Below are 21,029 nucleotides of genomic sequence, written 5' to 3'. Positions count from 1 at the left end.
CCACCATCAGGTCAAAAGAAAAGGGCATTGTTTGCTCATACTTTGGTTTATGATCAAATAACTGCAAAAGTAATGACCTTCCCATCAGCCATTCCATCCACAGCTGTGCCTACGTACAGCCTCAGTGCTGCTAGCATGGCTGTAGACTCTGTCTGGTATGATGATAGTGGAGGGGGCCTTTGTTTCTGCTGTCAAACACAGTGTGAAACCCGCAGTAGTACTCATTCATTTCAATGAAAACACTTTGTTAACACAGCAAGGATGTTGACACAGGGGCCTCCTGCAAAGAATAAAACGCTGAATCGTCCAGCACAAAAAGGATGAACTTTTCCTGAAATGCCACATTCAGGAGCAAGGTGCACATTCAGACGAGATTGCTTTGCACCTTGAATGGGGCACTTCTCCTGTTTAACTGGCCCTCAGTGAGACGGAGGACCCAAAGATTGTCACAATGATAACTCTGTAGAGTTGTAAAATTCTTCTTCTCCGGGCGCTGCACAGCACCCTTGATGTGTTAAATGCAGAGAATGAATTTTGCTACATGTGACAATTAAAAAGTACAATAAAGTACCTTTCTAATTAAACCACACAGGCCCTGTCTGAACACCCAGTAACAAATTAAAACCTTAATTCTTAACATCGTAACATACAGGAATGAAAGTGCCATAAGGAATTATGCAGGACATTTGAACCACCACTTCCCAGTAGCAGGGGCTTTTAATATACTACCACATGTAGAACCTTTGAGCTGTTTTCTAGTCTAGACATCTGAGACATACCTCGGTGAGACAGTGCTGTTTGTTAGTGGGACAGACTTATCTGAGGTTGAGTCAGCCGACATGAGTATCAGCTGGCTTTTATATAGCAGTTTCCTGCCGTCCACTGCTTGATACATTGTTCCTTCTTCCTTAATACCACCACACACACACAGACAGACACACACACAGACAGACACACACACAGTGGCTGTAATTGTTTTCACTTTGTCTGTCTGGAATTCACCTCCAGACAATACCATGAATTCCACAATGGAGAGCCGGCTCTTGCATCAAAACTTGGATACTGTTACACTAGCAGTCTGATGTAGTTTTATTTCTTCCCAGTAATGCAATGGACAGTTTTACTGGCATTTACTTCCACCGGGGTACCTTTCATACTCTTGATCCCATCCATATGTTTGTGTCAACGTCAGATACTGTCTGCTCATTTGTCTGCCCTGTTAATTATTCAGAGGTCTTGTCTCAGAAGGTGTGTGTGTTGCTTTACCCTGACCAGCCATGCACGATGTGTTTCTGAGCTGCATAATGATACCAGACTCTCGGCTCTCTGCCTGCCCTGTGCTGGGGGCAAGGACACTGTGGAGACAAGAGAAAGTGACCTGGTTTATTCATAGCACTACTAATGGTCTGAGGCCTCAGGGATTGCTAAGCAGACACCCTTATATTAAGCACATTCCTGGCTCTGCTCCTATCTAACCTGCTATTTCCCCGTGTTGAAAGGTGATTAAAGATGACCTGACCTGTGGCCCCAACATCTTTTCAGAAATGTAGACAAACAGCCATGATGCTTCACATGCCCATGAGTTCAATTGAGTTGAAACATGAAGAAAAATTATATAATGTATGTGCTAACCCCCTAAAATATCCCAAATCAGCGAAACCCCCGAAGGTGCATCCGAACATTGTGTGTCTGGGTTTTTTTCCTAGCTGACTGTTAGCAGCATCATTAGGACTGCGAGATGCTGCAGTGGTTAGCTTTAATTAGCAATGCAGAAGATAAGAGTGTTACAATTGGACCAGCCTGAGGCCTGGTGCACAATGCGGCATTTTTTAGACTCAAATATAATTGTTTCCTCTTTAAGGCAACTTTTTTGCATCATATTGTGATGAAGCAAAATGAAATTGTTAAACACATTAGAACTGTAGTCCTCACCATATAAGTATAAGTAAAGCCGTTCACCAGCTGATGTTGAACAAAACTCATGATCAATGATGAAACTTCATCCTTGTGAGGGAATTAGATTGGATTTGGACTCAAGTAATATCAGATAAGGGAGCAGGAATGTTACAAATGAGCTGTTGGGATGAGAGCTTACCTCATGTTAGGTATCAGGTGTACTGTCGTTATCTGGTTGGTAGAAAAAAAAACTTACTTGATATGACAAAGCTCTCTTTTATTTGATTTAAAACATCTGTAATATGTACTGATGAGAAGATGGGATTCTGTTTGTACTGGAACAACGTGAATAAAACTGTAACATAAGCTTCTTCTTCCAGCATGAGCCGTATGATTCCACTTCACCTGTGTCAGTATGTCGTCTGTAAAGATGAGGGTACTTTAAACTGAGTAATGGTGGGTAGAGTTACCAAACATTGTTACGATATGCATGCTCAGGTTTCAACTCTTTAGTACTGCGTCAGCTAACTAAGAACTAGAAAGCATAAATGAGAAGGCTGGGATTTTCAAAAACTGTCTATCAACAGATCCCCTCCCCGTGAAAACCAACTATGTGGTTTGTTTTCTCACAAACACATAGTTTCATTTTCTATCAGCTCACTGTCGTTTTTATAAAGCGTTACTCAAACAGGAGGAAATGCATCTGTTGGGGACTATTTTCAGCAGTGGATGAATCCACATGCGGTGCTGTAGTGAGTATCAGGGGCAGCAGGACGGTGTATGAGGGACTGAGTCAGAATAAACTACAGTGCGTGTGTTCATGGTGATGAAGGAACATGTGACCCAGGTCAGCAGTGGGGCTCACTGATGGGTTTAACAGTTTCTGACAACAGTGGAGCTCTAAGGCTCAGAGGAAGGAGAGACATCAGGTTATGAGACACACACACACACACACACACACACACACACACACACACACACACACACACACACACGACATTCACTGTTTGTACACCTGGGATTTGTTGACAATAAGAAAAATCTAGAATCACTTCTTCAAATGTCAGTCCCATTATTTATTATGCCTATACGTCTGACATTACAGAGGAGACGGAGTTGTCAGTGTTTGTTTTCTACAGCTGCCCCCGGATGTTACCAAAGAGAAAGTATTTTACTGACAGAACATAGTGAAGCACTTAAATGACTAAAGGTAGTTATTTTGAAGAACACTGTGAATACACGCACATTTCATAACAAAGTCTAGCCTAGAAATTGGATAGGACTTTGGCTGTCTGTTGTTAATAGCAAGTCAATATTAAAAAAGGAATTATTCCAAGTAAGATCAGACTGTCGCAACATCACAGCATTTTCTGGAAAAAAGGACTAAAGGGCCTGACTTACATGTCCAGCTGTATACGGAGTTTGCACGACGGTAAACAAAAAAAAAATCTTTCTGATGCCAGCCATGTGCTGTCCGGCTGTACTACAGCTGTGTCCGTGTGCGTTATGTGTGCTTGACTGGAGTGATGTAATGTGTCACATTCCCTCAGTGAGAGTTCCTTCCCAAACACGCACACATCAGGGAGGAAGCGCTGTACAGAGGGTTTCTTAAACCTCTCAATCAGTGAAAAACAGAGCTCAGTACAGTGAAAAAAATAAACTTGTTTATCTCAGCATAGGAAAGTGAAACAAGAAGTGCGTATTCATTTGGTTATTTTTATTAAGAAATGTTTTCCCACACGATGGATTAAAAAAAATGTAATTAAAAAAATGTTAACTTGGCGTGCAAACTCCATGAGATGTACAGTAGAGATTATTGAAAAGTAGTGTTGAATCATCTCAAGTACTTTCAGCTTTATAGGTTTTCTGTCAAGGCAAAATGTCAGACATCTTGTTCTCTAAAATGGGACAAAAGTGCAGAAAATGTTAAAACCTTTTGTTGGATTCTATTCATATCTACTTTTGACATTTGAATAAAAACAATTTCAGCCTCAATTCTATACGGTCACATTTTAACTCTTTCTTTTCTCTTCCTCCAGCCCTGCAGTGTTACTGTGACCGTTGCAGTGCCAACTCCAGCTGCACGACTGATGGCGTCTGTTTCGTCGCCATCCGCAAGTCAGGAAGCCGGTTTATCACCGAGCAGCGCCAGTGTGTACACGAAACTGAACTAATCCCGCGAGACCGGCCCTTCATCTGTGCCCCGTCTGTCAAACATGACACAGGCATTTACCCAATGTGCTGTACCTCAGACTACTGCAACAAAGAGCCCAAACCGGAAAACTTCCCTGGTAAAAACACACACACTCGAGTTAATATACTTGTTTATGACTTTGGTGCACAATCCAAGCCTTTCAGGACCATTCTGACAATACAAGGCTCTCACAAGAGGCATTAGGAGAAAGAAAAGTATAAACTACAGACACAAACTAGAGCATGAGTTGCAGTGCAACCTGCACTGACAAGTTCTTCCCCTCTATTGGATTAAGTGATGATCATTGGGTGTGGGTCCTCTTATATTATGTTACTAGCACTGTTCATAAATATTTAGGGCCCGAGCACGAACGTGCGAGGTCCCTATTGAATTTGTGTGTGTGTGTGTGTATGTATATATATATATTTTTTTTTTTTTTCAAATTAGGGCTGCAGCTAACGATGATTTTAGTACTCTGTAGTTTCCACAGATTATTTCATCGATGCATTGTTTTAAGAAGTACTTCTGCTTGGCAGCGGCGGCCATACTCTTTCTTCTTCGTCCCTCGCTATTTTCTCTCTCTTCCTCCACTACAATCACACCATGTTCACACAGGGTAAGCGCAAAGTGCGACAGTAATAAATGTCCGTGCGAAACTGTGTTATAGTGTTATATGGATTAAACGAAGCCTCAATGCAAAGAATTTTTGTTGATGCATTTTAGTAATCGTTTTGATCGATGAATCGTTTCAGCCCTACTACAAATTCGTTAATTGTTGTAACTCAGTGTACAGTTGATACAACTGCATTGGCTAGCCAGAGGAAGGCGGTATTATATTTATGATTGATAATCATTTGTAGGCACAGGTTGCAAAGTGCGTCTGTTTTGTGGGTCTGGACATTTGGGCAAGTTGCTGATGTTTCTTTGTACATGCTGACATTCAGTGCAATTTATTTTGCAGCATAAGGCTTTGCTCAGACAGCACGTGTTTTTTGCAGTAAGAGGCACCTTTTTTTCTGTTGTTTTCTATTGGCAGTGAGCATTTTGCAGCCTGTTTATGCATCCTGGCGCCTCCTGTTTTAGGCACATGCTGTGCTTCATGTGTTCAAAGGAGCGCTCAGAGCGCACAAAGTTGAAAAATATTCTGAGCAGAAAAGCGCCTGACGTCGTTCCCTTTTTTTTTGCATTGTCCAATCGAATGAATGTAGAGGCGGGCACTCATCATTTATCATCATATAACATTTTTCTTTAGAAATGTTATGGTGTGTTCACATACCAGGCAAATTTAATCCTCAACGATTTCCTTGCGGGGATTTATCGCTGGACAACTTCCAAGTGTTCACACAAAACACGATAATGCAAATAAACACAACTTGCCATCTCTACAGCTGTATGAACCCAACATTTTACTGTGATTTAATTGCAATAACCGGATCAAACTGATGCTGAAATAACTAAAATATAATGCAGATTTGTTAAACATATGAATTCATGCTTTGTCAGGTCTGTCAGCAGAACAACAACTTTTTAAAGGTTTGTTTTCTGAATAAAGTTCAGATCGATCAGGGCTATGCTATCTTGTTCACAGTAAAGTACAACAATAGCTGTAATAAAGTTACAGACACACATTTTCTGAACTCACCAGGTAGTTCAACTTCCTCGCTTTCTTTTCTCCAAGCAGTGTCCAGTTTTGTCCGGTTTGTATATAAATATGAAGTAGTAGTCCAACAGATCTCTGGGTGCCAACCGGCGCTAACAACATTGGAACCGGAAATTCACAGCTGGCTGCTGAGAGGCCCCAGTGAAGATAAATCAACGTTGTAATCCGAAAAACTAAAGTAAAAAGCTAATTTAATAAAAGCAGTTTTCTCTGAGCTCCTCCTGCAGGTAAACGGCATAGTTGTCAGAGCATAATCCAGTCTGACTCTGGGGGTTTATTTGTCCAAAAGCTGCAGCGCTGCTCTTTCTTCTACACTTCCACATAGTTTAGCAGCTCTCTGTCGGCCAGCAGCATGTCACTCCCCCGCTCTGCCTGGTTCTCTCCAAAAAACGCTCTGAAGCCGTCGGCGACGTCCAGACAATCTCAAAGCTTATAGGCATTCGCAACATAGCGCCAAGTGAATTTCTTGCTCAAGTTGAAAAATTTTAACTCGTGCGAGCCAGTGATGATTGCAATAATGCATCTTCCGCACCTCCCGGAGCGAATTCGCATCGACTTTGTATGTAATCAAGCCGCACAAAATGCTGGATTTTCTTCAGCGCAAACACGCAATTACTGCGTTACAAGTACTTTTTTTTGTTTGTTTGTTTTTTTTTTGTTAAAATTTCTTTAAAGTAACAATACTTTTACTTGACTACAATATTCTAGTACTCTTCTCTCCATGATGGTCTGTATGCTCCAGGAGGTGATGGTCTGACACCTTTCAATATAGTGTAATCCACTAGATCAAACTATAGGCTCTAAAATGAGTAGTCAATGAGTTGTTGAGCATTTGAAGTTTGTCAAAGGTGATAAAATGTGGTTAAAATGTTGTTCATTAGAGAGAACGAAGTTCAGTTAACCAAGTTGGCTCAGTTTTGTAGCCGTGAGACTATTAACCATTCACTGGTTAATGCTTGGGAGATGGAGCATGTTGAAGAGAAACTCCCGGGACTTCAGACTCTTACACATGGTCACGTTTTAATCGACGTATAGGTTTTAGTTTTACTTGTCATGCGACACATTCGGCAGAAGTAAAATGACAATAACAACTAATACTGTGAGGAATTGGGCTGTCTGTTTATTTGCAAAGTATGTAGGGTTACCAGAGTGCATGCATGCCTCTCCTGGCGGATTTGTCGGTCTGGTCTCTCTTTCACAGCTGTGTCTGGTTAAGCAAAGAAAGTTGTGTACTCAAGATACCGCCGCATTCCCAATACAGCTGCAAGTGTACCACTGCATTTCCCTCAACTCACAGAAAATAACTATAGCCTGATTTATACTGAGATCTGACCAAAGTTAATATATGTGCACAAAAAACTGAAGGCAACGACAATAATGGAAAGAAAGCTGCCTACTGCCATTTGATCGATGCCTCAGTTCAGTCAAAAGTCAAAGGCCAAAAAGGAAACAAATACGCATGAAAGGCGCTGTAGTTGCATTGGAACATTTTAATATGACATTGCTGTCAGTTCATATTGAGAAGCGCATATATCTTACTGTAAAAGTCATCCTAAAATGTACAGATGTAAGATGTACAGTGGAACTGAGCATGAAGACTTCACAGCCATGGGTTGTTTGGGGAGATAAAACCACCCAAAAAGCCAGTTCAAATTATCTTTTACCCAGTATTATCACATACAACAGGAGTTTATATTTTACTCTTTTCTCCAACCCAATATAACTGACGTACACTCGCAGCGTTCACTCCGTTACATGCAGGAGTAATAATGCACAAAATGAATGCTGTACTAAGTAACGATATTTACAGCAGTTTGTTGTTGTGTCACGTCTGGTATGGTTCTCACCCTCAGCAGTACTGAGAATCTTTCCTAAGAATCACCATGTTTTCAATAACTGGAAGCGGTCGCATACAAGCGTTGGGAAAGTGTGTGTGTGTAATACAGTGGAGTTGGGAAAGAGCAGAAAGAGAGCATTAGTGGTGCTTTTAAACAACACAATACAGTGAATGAGACCATTATTTGTGTCAGATCATTTCTTAGTAATACTTTTCAAATCTCATTCACCTTGCCCTGTTAAACAAAAGAGGAAGAAGCCTTGACAGGTTATTTGCAGGACTTTAAAAAGTGTTTAATTCAGTTTCCTCAAAAATAGGCTTTATTTAGAGCAGTTTTGGTTATTTCTGTATTTGTGTTTCCCTCTGGGCTTTCATGCTGGGTTAAAGTGGGTAAGATTCAGGAACCTCTGAATGACAGTAAAGTCTGAAGACACACTGTCAGTCAAATCTGATCAAACCACACCCATGCAGTCCTGACGAGCCGGGTTTATGACTCATAAATAATAATGTTAAATGGCCTGTACTTGTATTTCTAGTCTTCCAGCCACTCACAGCGCTTTACATGTCATATTAACCAATTCACACACTGATGGCAGAGGCTGCCATGCAAGGTCCCACCTGCTAATCAGAATAATAGCAAGGATATTTTCTCTGTACTTCCTTAGTTATTTATGAATATTTAATGCTACAGAAAAATTCTAAAGTTTAAAGCAAGTTTCAGGGAGAGTGTGTGTGAGAGAGTGAGTGCTACAGGCCAAATCTCCCATCACCGAGCAGATGGAATGTGCCCCCGCACCGTTTGGCCCGTTGGCTTCCTGGCTCATAGCTAGCACTCTAGCCCTGCCACTTGCCAGCCATGCCACCCTTCGAGCAGTTTACGGTCTCATTTGATCTCTCACATGTTGATCAATTTTGCCTGTGTGTTGATCTTAAAGCCAGATATAACCCACTATACTCTCAGGTCATACCTTTTGATCTGTGGTCTGTCATATGTTGTAATCTACTGTGTCTGTCTCCTTTCTGTGCTGCAGTCCCCACAGTAAAGACTCCACCTCTGGGCCCCGTGGCCCTCGCAGCAGTGATTGCTGGCCCGGTGTGTGTGCTTTGCCTGCTGCTGGTCTTGGCGTTCTATGTTTGCCACAGCCACAGGGGTCTGGGGGCCGGAGGTGCTGGGGCCCATCATCACCACCACCATCGGGTGCCCAACGAAGAGGACCCCTCCATGGACCACCCCTTCATCACTGTTGGAACAACTCTGAAGGACCTCATCTATGACATGACCACCTCGGGCTCTGGATCAGGTACAATGCTGCACCTCAAGGTCCTGGTTTTCCTGGACAGTCTGGTTCTCAGCTCAGATTTATTTTGAACTGCCTGCAGTTAGCCCATATGTGTTCTGCAGGAACTGTAACATCTAACTACTGTTGTTGGGGGTGGAGTAGAGCTGGGCAATATGTCAAAAATGTTATTGTGATATATTTTAGTCAGTCATGCTTAGAATCTCTCATTTTCATATCAGTACCATGTCTTTTACCAACCGATTGCTTCTTAACAATGGAAAAAACGGTCTGTTGCAGGGCTGCTATCAGAGTGCCCCCCAGCAGCTGGTTACATTAGCTTAGCATTAAAGACAGTAAGCAGGGGGAACTATACCACCAGTACCTCTAAAGCTCACTTATTAACACATTCTATCTAGTTTGTTTAATCCATACAGAAAGTGAGTGTAAAAAGTACACTGTTTGTAGTTACGGGCGATCGTGTGCTGGACTATTTTGTGGCCATGCACAGTCACTGGCTGGAAACCAGGAAGGCCAGGAAATAGTCTTTGTGAGTTGTGGAATAAGCTCTATTTAAAGAGGTGGTATTATGCTAATTTTCACGTTCAAAATCTTATTTAGGGGTTGTACCAGAACAGGTTTACATGGTTTAATTTTCAAAAAACACCATATTTTTTGTCATACTGCACATTGCTGCAGCTCCTCTTTTCACCCTGTGTGTTGAAGGCTTTGTTTTAGCTGTGGAGTGATACATCTTGTCTCTAAATGATCTTTGTTGGGAGTTGCACATGCAACATGTTGCCGACCAGGTTGGCAATTTGCACTGGAGCAAGAGTTTCAGAGTAGTGAGTTTGAACTGAGCTCTGTCTCTACATCACAGTAACAACTTTATGTCCACTGACTGCCTGGAGGGTAGTTAGTGTTCAGAAGGGAGAGGAGAGGTGTGTGCAGCTGCTCTGTGTTTCCACCGGTGTTTTTGAGGGCGTGTCGGACTAGCCGCTCAGGGAGCATTATGACACGTATTTTCATTGTGACGTCACAAGAAAGGGAAGTAAAAGTTGGACTACAAATGAGCTGTTTTCAAGCAGTTCAGAGCAGAGTTTTTGTGGGAGATGGGAAGGATAAAGGAGAGGGGAAAAAGCCAAAAAAACATAATACCACCTCTTTAATATATTTTAGTAATGACTGAGGATGCTACTTTGTATTTGCTGTGATTCATTCACAATGTGTGTTTCTGACATTTAAAGGTCAAACTATAACTTTACTACTTAGTCCAGCTTACAGTGTGAGGTACAGGTCCACTAAAGGAAATTACAAGGACTATGTTTGTGCATCACTTTGATTTGTTTCACATTAGGTGTTTGTGTGTTTACAATTACACAGGATAACGTGTTACTCAGTAACGTTATTACTTTTCCCAGTAACTAGTAGTGTAACTGATTACTTTTCGAAAACAGTTATATTATTACAGTTACTAATCCAAGTAACGCTGTGTTATTGCGTTACTGAACGCACCGTCCTTGACGTGAATGCGCGACAACAGACTTGGTTGTTCGTGTCAGCTGCTAGCCAAAAACTAAAGGAAGAATGGAGAACGAGGGAGAGAGACACAGTCTAAGATGCAAAGAACATTGTTGTCTATTGTAAACTCTGTGCGATGAGCAAAAAGCTTTCAACCGCGAACATTTCTACATTTACTTTATTGAATCTGATGCATCTGCTAAATCAGCACAGCATCATGAAACTTACAGAAAGAAACTCCGGCAGCTGTCAGTGATGCTTGAACTCGTCGGGAGAGGGTGGCGTTACGTAACGTTTTGTAAAAATACTGAATAGCCTATTGCTCTTATAAACAGGCTCCATGTGCAGAAAAACAGTAGTTCAAAAGTCGGGATTTACTTGCTTTATTTTTTTATTTCAGCCGGTGGCGTAAAGAAACGTTAAACCTATAAAAAAACACACTCCTGGCTGCTGTTATGAATATGATAGTTAAAAAGTCAGGAGAGACTGCTTTCTCTGGGCTTGAAGGGGCGTGGTAGTGAAACCAGTGTTTCACATACATTGATTTATTTGTCGCGGCCCACAAATAAATCAATGTATGGGATAATTATCAACGCTGACCGCCACATATTGATTTTCAATTTTTTTTAAAAATTAGCCACAGTTATGGTACCATTCTGTGAGAAACACTGTTGAATGTTAAGTGGATGATTTTTTTTCTTACTTTCAAAAGCTTTCTGTTAAAAACCGCTTAAACCCTAGCCTGGGCAAAAAATACCTAAAATATCATACCCAGTCGCGTGTGTGCACACATGTACAGCAGCACATCTTGAAGTATGAGTCTCTTACAATGTCTGGCTGGCCCACATTCAGGCTGCATAAACACACACTCACTGGCAGAAGCTGTTCTCTATGCTAGCCATATTTTAGCACCTCTCTGTGGAGACTGACACCAACACACTGCCAAGGAAAAACTGGGATTCAGTTTTTCTAGCTATTTACATTATATTGCACAATACGTAATTGTGTGTGTGTGTGTGTGAGAGAGAGATTGGTACAATATATGTGAGCTCTTGTGTGTTTGCATAACTGTGTGGGCTGTTTAAATTACTTTGAGTCAGAATATGTGTGTGGTGCCACAGAGTTATGGTTATTGTAAATGTAATTAAGATAAAGCACTCATGTAAATGACAAACAGTGGCAAAAAGAGCGGAGCATTTTCCCACCAGAACATCTGTGGATCAATTGAAGCAGGATAGTTTAAGTGACTGTACATATAAATCACTAAATTAAAAAAAGTAGATTCAGAGTTAAGTAAGTTAAGTCCCTCTTTAAGATAGCAGTTCAGACAGGTCTGGCTCTGAACCACAGGCTGGACAATAAAAACACTGAATTTCTAAAGCAAACAAAACTAGGACATTAAGCATATTAAAAATAGGTGAAGCAATAAAATCTATATATACATATTCCTGTCTGCTTCTCACCAGGCCTGCCGCTGCTGGTCCAGAGGACCATCGCCAGGACCATCATCCTCCAGGAAAGCATTGGGAAAGGGCGTTTTGGGGAGGTATGGCGGGGTAAATGGCGTGGTGAGGAGGTGGCTGTGAAGATCTTCTCTTCCCGCGAGGAGCGCTCCTGGTTCCGTGAGGCTGAGATCTACCAGACTGTCATGCTGAGACATGAGAACATTCTGGGCTTCATTGCTGCTGATAACAAAGGTGAGAAACCTCCAGAAGAGCTCTGAGAGGCCGCAGTAAGATAAGACTGCACAAATACCTGTGTGGAAAGGATAAGGGTTAGCATACAGTATGGAAGAATAGAATAGAAATCAGACTAGGGCCAGCAGGACAGACAGGAATAACTTTGTACAAAGACATGAATGGAAACACAAAGAAACCCCATTACATAATTGTGAGGCCATCAAAGAAATCAGTTTTGATTTGTATAAATTCCAAACCTTTGTAAATTACATCTTCATCAGACTAAGCTTATCATATGCAAATGACAGTGTGGGTGAATAGTGACAGTGTCAGAAAGACAATAGTGAACCTTGAGCTGTCGAAACAGAAAAGCAGCTCTGCTAAAGGTGAGGTTGGTGCAGGCGAGCGTTCGCTGTGAATAGACAGGCTGGTAGACAGTGTGGGGGAGGAACAGTTCACAGTGAAGGCCAAGCAGACAGTACCACACAGTCTAACAGTAACACACACTTACACAGGAGCCCAGGAGCAAATGGATTTTGTGTGTTCATTACAGTTTCACTGATAAGAGGCTCTGCAGTTTGCGGCCTATATGTGTATGCAGGATATGATATAGTCGGGGTGCGATTTGCGGGGTGGATGCGTGGGATTTCCCCCTTTCTGGTTTGTATATCCCTGCCTCTGCTATATAATTTTTATCCCCGGTGGGTACAAAATGTATCCCCCCCTCAGAGTGATAAATGCTACTTTACTAGAGATGCAACGGATCACAACAAAACAAAATGGACTTTCATAAAGAAGAAAAAAAAATCCCCCCCTCTGTTTTTTGTTTTTTTCACAAACCGCACCCAGGATATAGTTATGGTGTCTTGTTCTGTGTGTGTCTACACAAACACACTTCACTATAATGAGTAGATAGAATTTCCTTTTAATACCATCTGCAAAAAACCTCAAACCACATTTAGACAAAACATTTTAATTTTAATCCTGATTGATGCAGTTTGCTTCAAAACTCACACACCTCCTTCTTCATGACTCAAATCAATCAAAAAAACACACACACATCAAACATAAATAGCTGGAATCAGGGTAACTCACTCTTTCCAGTTTGATGTTTGATTAAAAAAAAAATTTGGTTAACCTGCACCCCATCTCCACAGCAGAATTATATTTCTTTTTCTCTTCCCTCAAAGCATTACGGGAACTCCAGTAGGAAAATCTCAGAATGTACTTCTTTAAAAAGAGAGACAAGACAAGTAACAATAATCATGAAAATTGTCTTTGTTTAGTCGAGTTTTACATGACAGTTCACGTTCAGAATGTCAGATTAAATGTGGTTCTCACATCTCTTCTGTCTGTTCATATACAGGTATTTTTGTTTTGAAAAGCAAAGTCTTTTTCTCATGAACACCATCCCAAAACGTGTATAGTACTACTCACATGGAAATTGATGGCATAGAGTGAGCAGCCACGTAAATTAATCTGAAATGAACATATGGCATGCAGAACTAAGACATGTAGGGACTATGTCATAAGATTAAATCAGTCAGGCTCTAGTGGAGGCAAGTTCTTCCTCCAAGAGCAGAACAAGGACAAAGCCATTTTTATCTTACACCATTTATCTCCTTGCTCTTCTTCCTGTCTGTGTGTAGATAACGGAACGTGGACTCAGCTGTGGCTAGTGTCTGATTACCATGAACACGGTTCCCTGTTTGACTACCTGAACCGCTACACCGTCACTGTGGAGGGCATGATCAAGCTGTCCCTGTCCACAGCCAGCGGCCTCGCCCACCTCCACATGGAAATAGTGGGCACACAGGGTGAGACACACACTTTTACATTTACTGCATGCCTTCCTGGGGATACTTTTCATATACGTGCAAAAACTGTTTTTATTTTCACAATGAATAATTTTATATAAATGTTTTCTTGTGTTAAATTATACACCCTACTTAATGAATAACATACGTTACCTTATTTCACATGCAGATTCATATGTTAATAAAAATTAAACTGAAGCGTAACATGCCTTCCATATAAAACGTCCTCATGAAGATGTCACCTTAACAAAGACCTTAAGTGGACACAATCTCTGAAGTGGTGAATGCTGCTGTTCAGTTTCATTTTACACCAAGAAGCAATACTCCGAGGCAGCATGAAACAACAAAGCAAGTTGAGGTGAAGACGCGTCAACTTGATTTGGAAACGTATCAGCTCGAGGTAAAGTTTGAGGTTCTTCTGAGATGGAAGGCTGTACGCTAAGTAGAGTGTCAGCAGAAAAGGCTGGAACTCCTCTAAGTGTGGACAGAGACGATGCTTTTTGTCAAAGGAAACGTCCGTCTGTGGCCCAAAGACACTTAATGTGTCTTGGGTGGATGGTTTAACTATCTGTTATCAAAAAGGGTAAATGCATCCAAGAAACACATTCTAAGACACATTGCAGCCAAAAGCTGTAAAGTTGTAAATGTATCCATCTGTCCAAGGCGCATAGTATTGAAGTGAAACTACATCAGTAAGTGACCTGTGTGGATAACTGCAGGGTCTGTCCCCTGGGATAGAAGCAGCTGAAGTGACATGAAACTTTCACTGAAATATATAGTATAGTATAGCGACAGCAAGAAAGGAGGCTCAACATGCTGTTGGTTGGGGCATGCTCTTAATGTTAATGAATTTAAGGTGGAGTACAGGATTAATACATTTAAAGGCTTACCAGAAGCACTGTAGAACGGTTTGTAAATCACACAGACTCTGCAAGTTATCAAAGCAGGAAATTCAACACAGGTTAACACAGGTACAAATATAGCATTAATGTTCCCGGAATGTGCACTTGTATGTATTTGAGGGGTCGACACTGGGCTGGCTCCCTTTAACTGAAGGAGAGAGCTGCGTGTTCTACGCAAGGCAGCTGCCCCTCACAGACTCAAATAAAAGTGTATTAAATCTGGATTTTGGATGGGTTCAAAGCAAACTTGTTGACTTCACTGTATCTAAATATATATTTTGTTGTCTCCAGGTAAGCCAGCTATTGCCCACAGAGACCTGAAGTCAAAGAACATTCTGGTCAAGAAGAACGGGACTTGCTGCATCGCTGACCTGGGTCTAGCCGTCCGCCATGACTCAGCCACCGACACCATTGACATAGCTCCCAACCACAGAGTGGGAACCAAAAGGTATTCTGCACAGACCTTTAAAATGCCAGCAGTTTTTATTTCTTTGAAGCAGTTAACTAAAGATTGGGCATTCACTCATCCATCATGTTCTGTCTCCGCTGTGGTTCTGTCAGGGGGTAACTGGGATTCTCTGGCTCGGCCATTTAGGTTCTTTGGCTATCTTTCATTATGACATGAGCATCCTTTTGGGATAAACTCACCTCTGCTTCATTGTGTAAGCAGGCGTGATGTTGTCATTGTGAGTGAGTGTGTTTCACAGCACCACAGTGAACTGGGGGTGTAAATAAAAAGTCGGACCATTAGAGTGTCAGGCTTTCTGCCTCCACTCTTCAGACTCAAAGAGCCGACTCTATTTCAGCTCTCAGGTTTATCAGGACTTCATCTCTGGTTCAGATCAATCATCTTGTCACTTTTGGCTACCCTTGTCTCACTTGGTGCTCAAACTAGCAGTGTTAATCTGCAACAATTTTAACAATTGATTAATTTCAGCTTCCCATATGTTCGTATTTGTTGGTGATATTGGTCTTTATGCTAGTTGACTTAATGTCTTTGGGTATTACACTGTTGGTGAGACAAAACAAAACATTTAAATATATTTTACATTGGATTCTGGGAAATTGTAAGTTACCTTTGTCTGACATTTACAGACACAATGAATAATTGATGAATAAAGAGCATAATGATCAAACTGTTTGTACTTAATGAAAATGAAATCAACGCATTAATTGCAGCCTTAGGTGAAACATACTGATGGTAACCACACCGCAAAAAAATTTACGTTTATAATGGAGTCTCCGCTACAGGTGTAGCCATGCGATTAACAGCTTACTACGTTTAAACCGTGTGCAGCAGAGCGAGAGGCGAAAAATTTCAAAAGAAAACATTTGAAGATTAACTGATACTACTTTGTCAACAAAAGTGACAATTAAATCATTAATCACAACTATTTGTATGTCACTTAGTCATCAACTCAAATGTGATGGTTGTGACAGCCCTAGACATTTCCTTGTTTTTAATAAAAAATCAGAACATGCATGCAAAAACAAGAGTTGGAGACACTAACCTCATATACGTATGCTGGTTCGTCATTCTAGATTGAATAAATGTCAGTGGTGGTTCATAGAGAGAGAGCTGAACTTTCACATTTCACACCAAGCAACACGTTATCCAACGTCTTACTTTTAGCATGGACTGATTCTTTGCTGGAAGTTAGTGGGATCAGATCTATATGTAACGTGGATTTCAGCCCTGAGGCTTACTGAATCATTTAGTGGCACTGTAATACGCCGGCAGCATCAAACCACAAAAAAGAGGGAGAGAAAAGCAGAGTAGGTCTGACTGTGGGAAGGAGGAAGGGAAGGAGTGCCCTCTATGGCCTTAGTGTGCTGCTCACTTTCCAACCCTACAGCTATACAGGTCTACATAACAAGAGATGTGTGGACAGAGACACACAAAGGAAAAGAATTCTGAGGAATTATTAGCTGGGCAGAAAGAGAGGAAGTAATATATACTTGTTGTTTTGTGTGTCTGCTGTAACACTGTAGCATTTTATCAGCCTCTGAATAAAAGTCACATTACTAACTGACCTTTAGCAGGATTTTGTTGGATTAATAAAAGTTGCTCATTCAGGGGTTTAGCTGCTATGCCTTACTTGGTCTGGTGTGACCAGTAACTTGTAGTAATGTTAACTAATTAACTAATACTTATTATGTAACATTACTCAAGTAATGACTCTAATATTGCAAAATATGTGAGCGTGATAGTTAACCTTTGATTTTTGAAACGTCAATTTGCCATTTTAGTATTTCTTTGCCAGGATCAATAACTTCTTGGCGTCTTCACTGGTTGCCTGGCAACTGCTCCCTGTCTAAATGGTAGAACAGCGAATTGTCATTTTTACAGATTCATTGTCAATTATTGAGATTTAGAGCTGCTGGTAGGTGGATTGTGATATGCTTGGACAGAGCCGGGCAAGCTGTATTTCTTTCCATATTTATGCTAAGCTAAACTAACTATCTGCTGGCTCTAGCCTCATATTTACTGTACAGACATGACTGATATTGATCTTCTTGACTTTCACCAAGAAAGCGAGAAGTGTATTTTCCGAAGTGTTGAAGATGTAGAAGTAACTTTACACAGAATCCACCTACTTGCCTTTTCCGGAGCTAGTCTTAGATGGGTGAGGGGATTGTAACAAAACCAGATCATGGCTGGAATAGTGGCGGGGTGCGGGCCACTTTGTTTGTTTCCCATTTACAGAGCCAGGGCTGAGTACAAACACTGGATTTGTTTACAGCGCACACACAGAGCGGACAGCTAGCGGACCATGAGGAGAGATTTGCTGAATTTGACAAAAAGTGGTGCATTGGATTTGAATCACTGGCCCCACCTTTAATGTTTACTAGCTCAAAGCAAATACAAACAGTAGATTAACAAAGCTGAACTGAACAGTATTTTATTTTGAAATTGGAACTCACATTTACACTATGCAGTTCACAGGAAGCTTCATTAAAGGGTTCCTTTAGTAGCTGATTTTGAGCTTTTGATCACATGATCTTAATCAGAGTTTGCCCAGTGGTCATGAATTATACATGTTTAAATTTACATTTTTAATGATTTCTTGTCCATGTTTGCCTAAAAGCTGAGGTTCAAAGTTAAGTAGCCTTTCTGGAGCAATAGTTCATATCTAAATGGACCTTGTTGTGACGTACTTCTTTGAGCTGTTGTTTCCAAGGTCAAGAGTGAGTGTTGCTCTCCAAAAAAATGGGCAAGTATATCTTGACGATTAGTCCTTACACCTTGTAGTTCGGTTCATTTGGTCCGGACCAAGGGAAAAATTGTATATATTGTTGCATTTTAGTTCTGGTCGGGTTCATGTTCACACAGACTTGTTGATTGGACAGTTCTGGCGATTGTCATCCTGCATCATCAGGACCCAAAGGATCAAATTCTGGTGACTGATGTGTATATTTATATTCTTTGGTGAGAGCTCATGAAGAAATACATTGCATAAAGTATTTCTTATTCAGATAAAAATTATTACTGTGTGTTAGGAATGATGGCATAGAGAGGAGGCGTGTACAGTAACGATTCGGGGCTGATTACTGGGGGATTGCTGAACTGACACAGGCACAGCAGTTTTACCAGCTTCTGACCTGTTGGGGGGGGGGGGGATGCATACATGATAACATGCATACAGTACGTGGTTACCAAATGATTTGCATAAATATGTACATGGCTTATACCAATATCAATATATATCAAATATAGGATCTCTTCCTAAACACATTTCACAATCAGTAGATGGATTTATTAAAGGTTTGGTTTTTTAAATGCTAAAACAACATATCTGCTATCATAAAATACTGTGGTTTGTTTGTTTGTGATACCGGGGTTCGATTGACAGCTTTCACATCAGCCCAAACAAACCATGCTGACCGTGCAAAAGTACCAGGGTTTAACCAAAGCAAACCGGTTAGGTGTAAAGGCACCTCAGTGTGCTACCAGAGGGACTTTGGTAGCACATTGAGGTGATTTTGAGGTTTATTTGTGGTGTGAAAGCAAAGATGTTGGTGAGGAAACACAGTATGAACAGTACAGTTGTGAGCAGCAGTGTGTCTCTGATTCCCAGAATCCCATTAACCAGAGAGACTGTTTCTTCAAGGTTAAACACTAAACTTGATATATTTGGCCGTGTTATCTTTTTAACATAAAAGCCTCTCTACGGACTGAGATTCAGATGCATTCTGTGGGTGTGTTTTTGTTGTTGTTGTTTTAATATTGATGTTGTTGTTTGATATTGAGCTTGCTTTTTAAATTTGATACATAATTACACTTTCTCTGAGTTTCTCTGCAAATATTGATGAAGGTGTTTTGTTTTCTGCATGATGTTTTACTCTTCTAATTTATCTGAAGCAGCAGCAGTTAGCTATCAGATGCCCTCCATTCATTATTTGTCCACCACTCAGTTAAATAATTCAATGAAGACTTGTTGTCTTATGCCCAGAGTGGGAGTTATTTGATCACTCTGATCCATCTCATTATAGCTCATCAGAGACTGTGTGCATATCGGTGCCCACAGGTTTACTTTTCATGGATTTATCTGGTTTCTGAGTGAGCAGAGATTCAAAACGTCAGCCAATTTGATGTGGGCAGTTTTTTGAGGTTTTCGCGTTTATTTTGCAGCACCCTAGTATTATTTTGACATAGTCTGTTTTGTTATGCTTATTGTCCTGTTTAATTATGCTTATCTGTGTTATGTATGTACATTTAGAGCAAAGTTCAACCAGAGTCAAATTCCTTGTATGTGTACATGTACCTGGTCAATAAAAATGATTCTGAAATAGTTTGGTTACAGTCATTATCTTTCTGCTTAGGTATATGGCACCAGAGGTCCTGGACGACTCCATAAACATGAAACACTTTGAGTCTTTCAAGCGAGCTGACATCTACGCCATGGGCCTTGTCTTCTGGGAGATTGCCAGCCGCTGCTCTATGGGAGGTGAGGATCAAATGACAGGCGGGTGGGTCAACGAAGGCGAGGTTGACAGATTAATGTAGGGAGTGATGGATGAATGGAGCAAAATAGTAAGTGAGTTAATTATGGAAATATTGACACACAGGTATGTTTATAGATCTGACTGCTTCAATATAAAGCCGGAGTATTTACATATTTTTCTGTCAGGTATCCATGAGGACTACCAGCTGCCCTACTACGACCTGGTTCAGTCAGATCCATCAGTGGAGGAGATGAGGAAGGTGGTTTGTGAGCAGAAGCTTCGGCCCAACATTCCCAACCGCTGGCAGAGCTGTGAGGTAGGACAAGTGTCGCTGTCTCTGAGTCTAACTCACTTTTCAGAGGGTTTACAGGGATGTGGATGTAGACATGAGGCAGAGACACTGTGTGAGGTTAAAGGGACGAAGGAAGTGCAGTGTTAGTGCAAAATCACACCGCTTACCTGAGTCATAACTCAGATCTGTACACACAGACAGGATACACATATTTCTAAATTCAGAGTGACAACACGGTTTTTAAGTTTTCTTCAGTAATCCAGTGATGCCTGTCGGCACACCTGTGGATACACTCCTAACAAGAGCTGCTTATAACTAATTCATTTAATTTTAATGGTGCCAATTTTCCTAAATGTAGCTGACTCTGTGACAACATTATCATTCATGTTTACAGCCACCAAAGAATTATGCGAGTTGTGACACAGTCCTCTGGCTTTATTTGAAAATATAGGTAGAAGTCAGAATTTGTTATTCAGCCCAGGTAGACCAGTTGTTTCTATCTGTAAGTCTGAACCTGGAAGCCCTGGAGTTCATCTCCAGAACACTGCTACGGCTAATGGTTAGAAACTATTGGATAGGGTCCAACATGGGTAAACACTAGCTCTGCAGAGAAGTAGCCGTAGCTCTGTTCCTTAGCTGTACCCCCCCAAAAAAAGTCCACTTTCTTGTCTACACAAATACTATTGCACAGTTAAATTGCATGGTGGTAGGTCCAGCTCTAGTCAGTTTGCTTTCAGTCAGACTGAACCACAGTCTCCAGCTACTTGCTGTTTAAAACAAACTTCTTCATAAATACAGACTCTTATAATCCAATTCAGTTTTATTTTTATAGCACCAATTCACAACAGAAGTTATGTCATTGCACGTAAGCTTAAATTATACTTAAAAGCAGCCAATCCTGTTTCCCACACACACTGGAAATAAATGCTCATCATGTAATGTCAGAACTTACATTCTGTTGGATATTTTGAGAATAGCCACATTTTTGTCTGGCAGCAATCATGCAG

The 21,029-nt window shown here is 41.0% G+C and overlaps 1 protein-coding gene across 2 annotated transcripts in view; it reads left to right on the top strand.

Annotated features, from left to right (window-relative positions):
* The window catches only part of tgfbr1b (transforming growth factor, beta receptor 1 b), a 75,711-nt gene that overhangs the window by 37,830 nt on the left and 16,852 nt on the right, over positions 1-21,029 (top strand). For both annotated transcript variants that reach the window (XR_006826898.1, XM_046061359.1), the window contains exons 2-8: positions 3,936-4,187; positions 8,619-8,888; positions 11,852-12,082; positions 13,714-13,881; positions 15,075-15,231; positions 19,608-19,732; positions 19,916-20,046. Coding sequence is in view for 1 of the 2 variants with exons in the window: in XM_046061359.1 (XP_045917315.1) it covers positions 3,936-4,187; positions 8,619-8,888; positions 11,852-12,082; positions 13,714-13,881; positions 15,075-15,231; positions 19,608-19,732; positions 19,916-20,046 (1,334 nt within the window). In the remaining variant the exon portion in view is untranslated. The remainder of the gene's footprint in view (positions 1-3,935; positions 4,188-8,618; positions 8,889-11,851; positions 12,083-13,713; positions 13,882-15,074; positions 15,232-19,607; positions 19,733-19,915; positions 20,047-21,029) is intronic.

Source organism: Micropterus dolomieu, linkage group LG01, assembly GCF_021292245.1.
Source record: "Micropterus dolomieu isolate WLL.071019.BEF.003 ecotype Adirondacks linkage group LG01, ASM2129224v1, whole genome shotgun sequence".
Classification (NCBI taxonomy): Eukaryota; Metazoa; Chordata; class Actinopteri; order Centrarchiformes; family Centrarchidae; genus Micropterus; species Micropterus dolomieu.
This window is presented reverse-complemented; position numbering and strand designations above follow the sequence as displayed.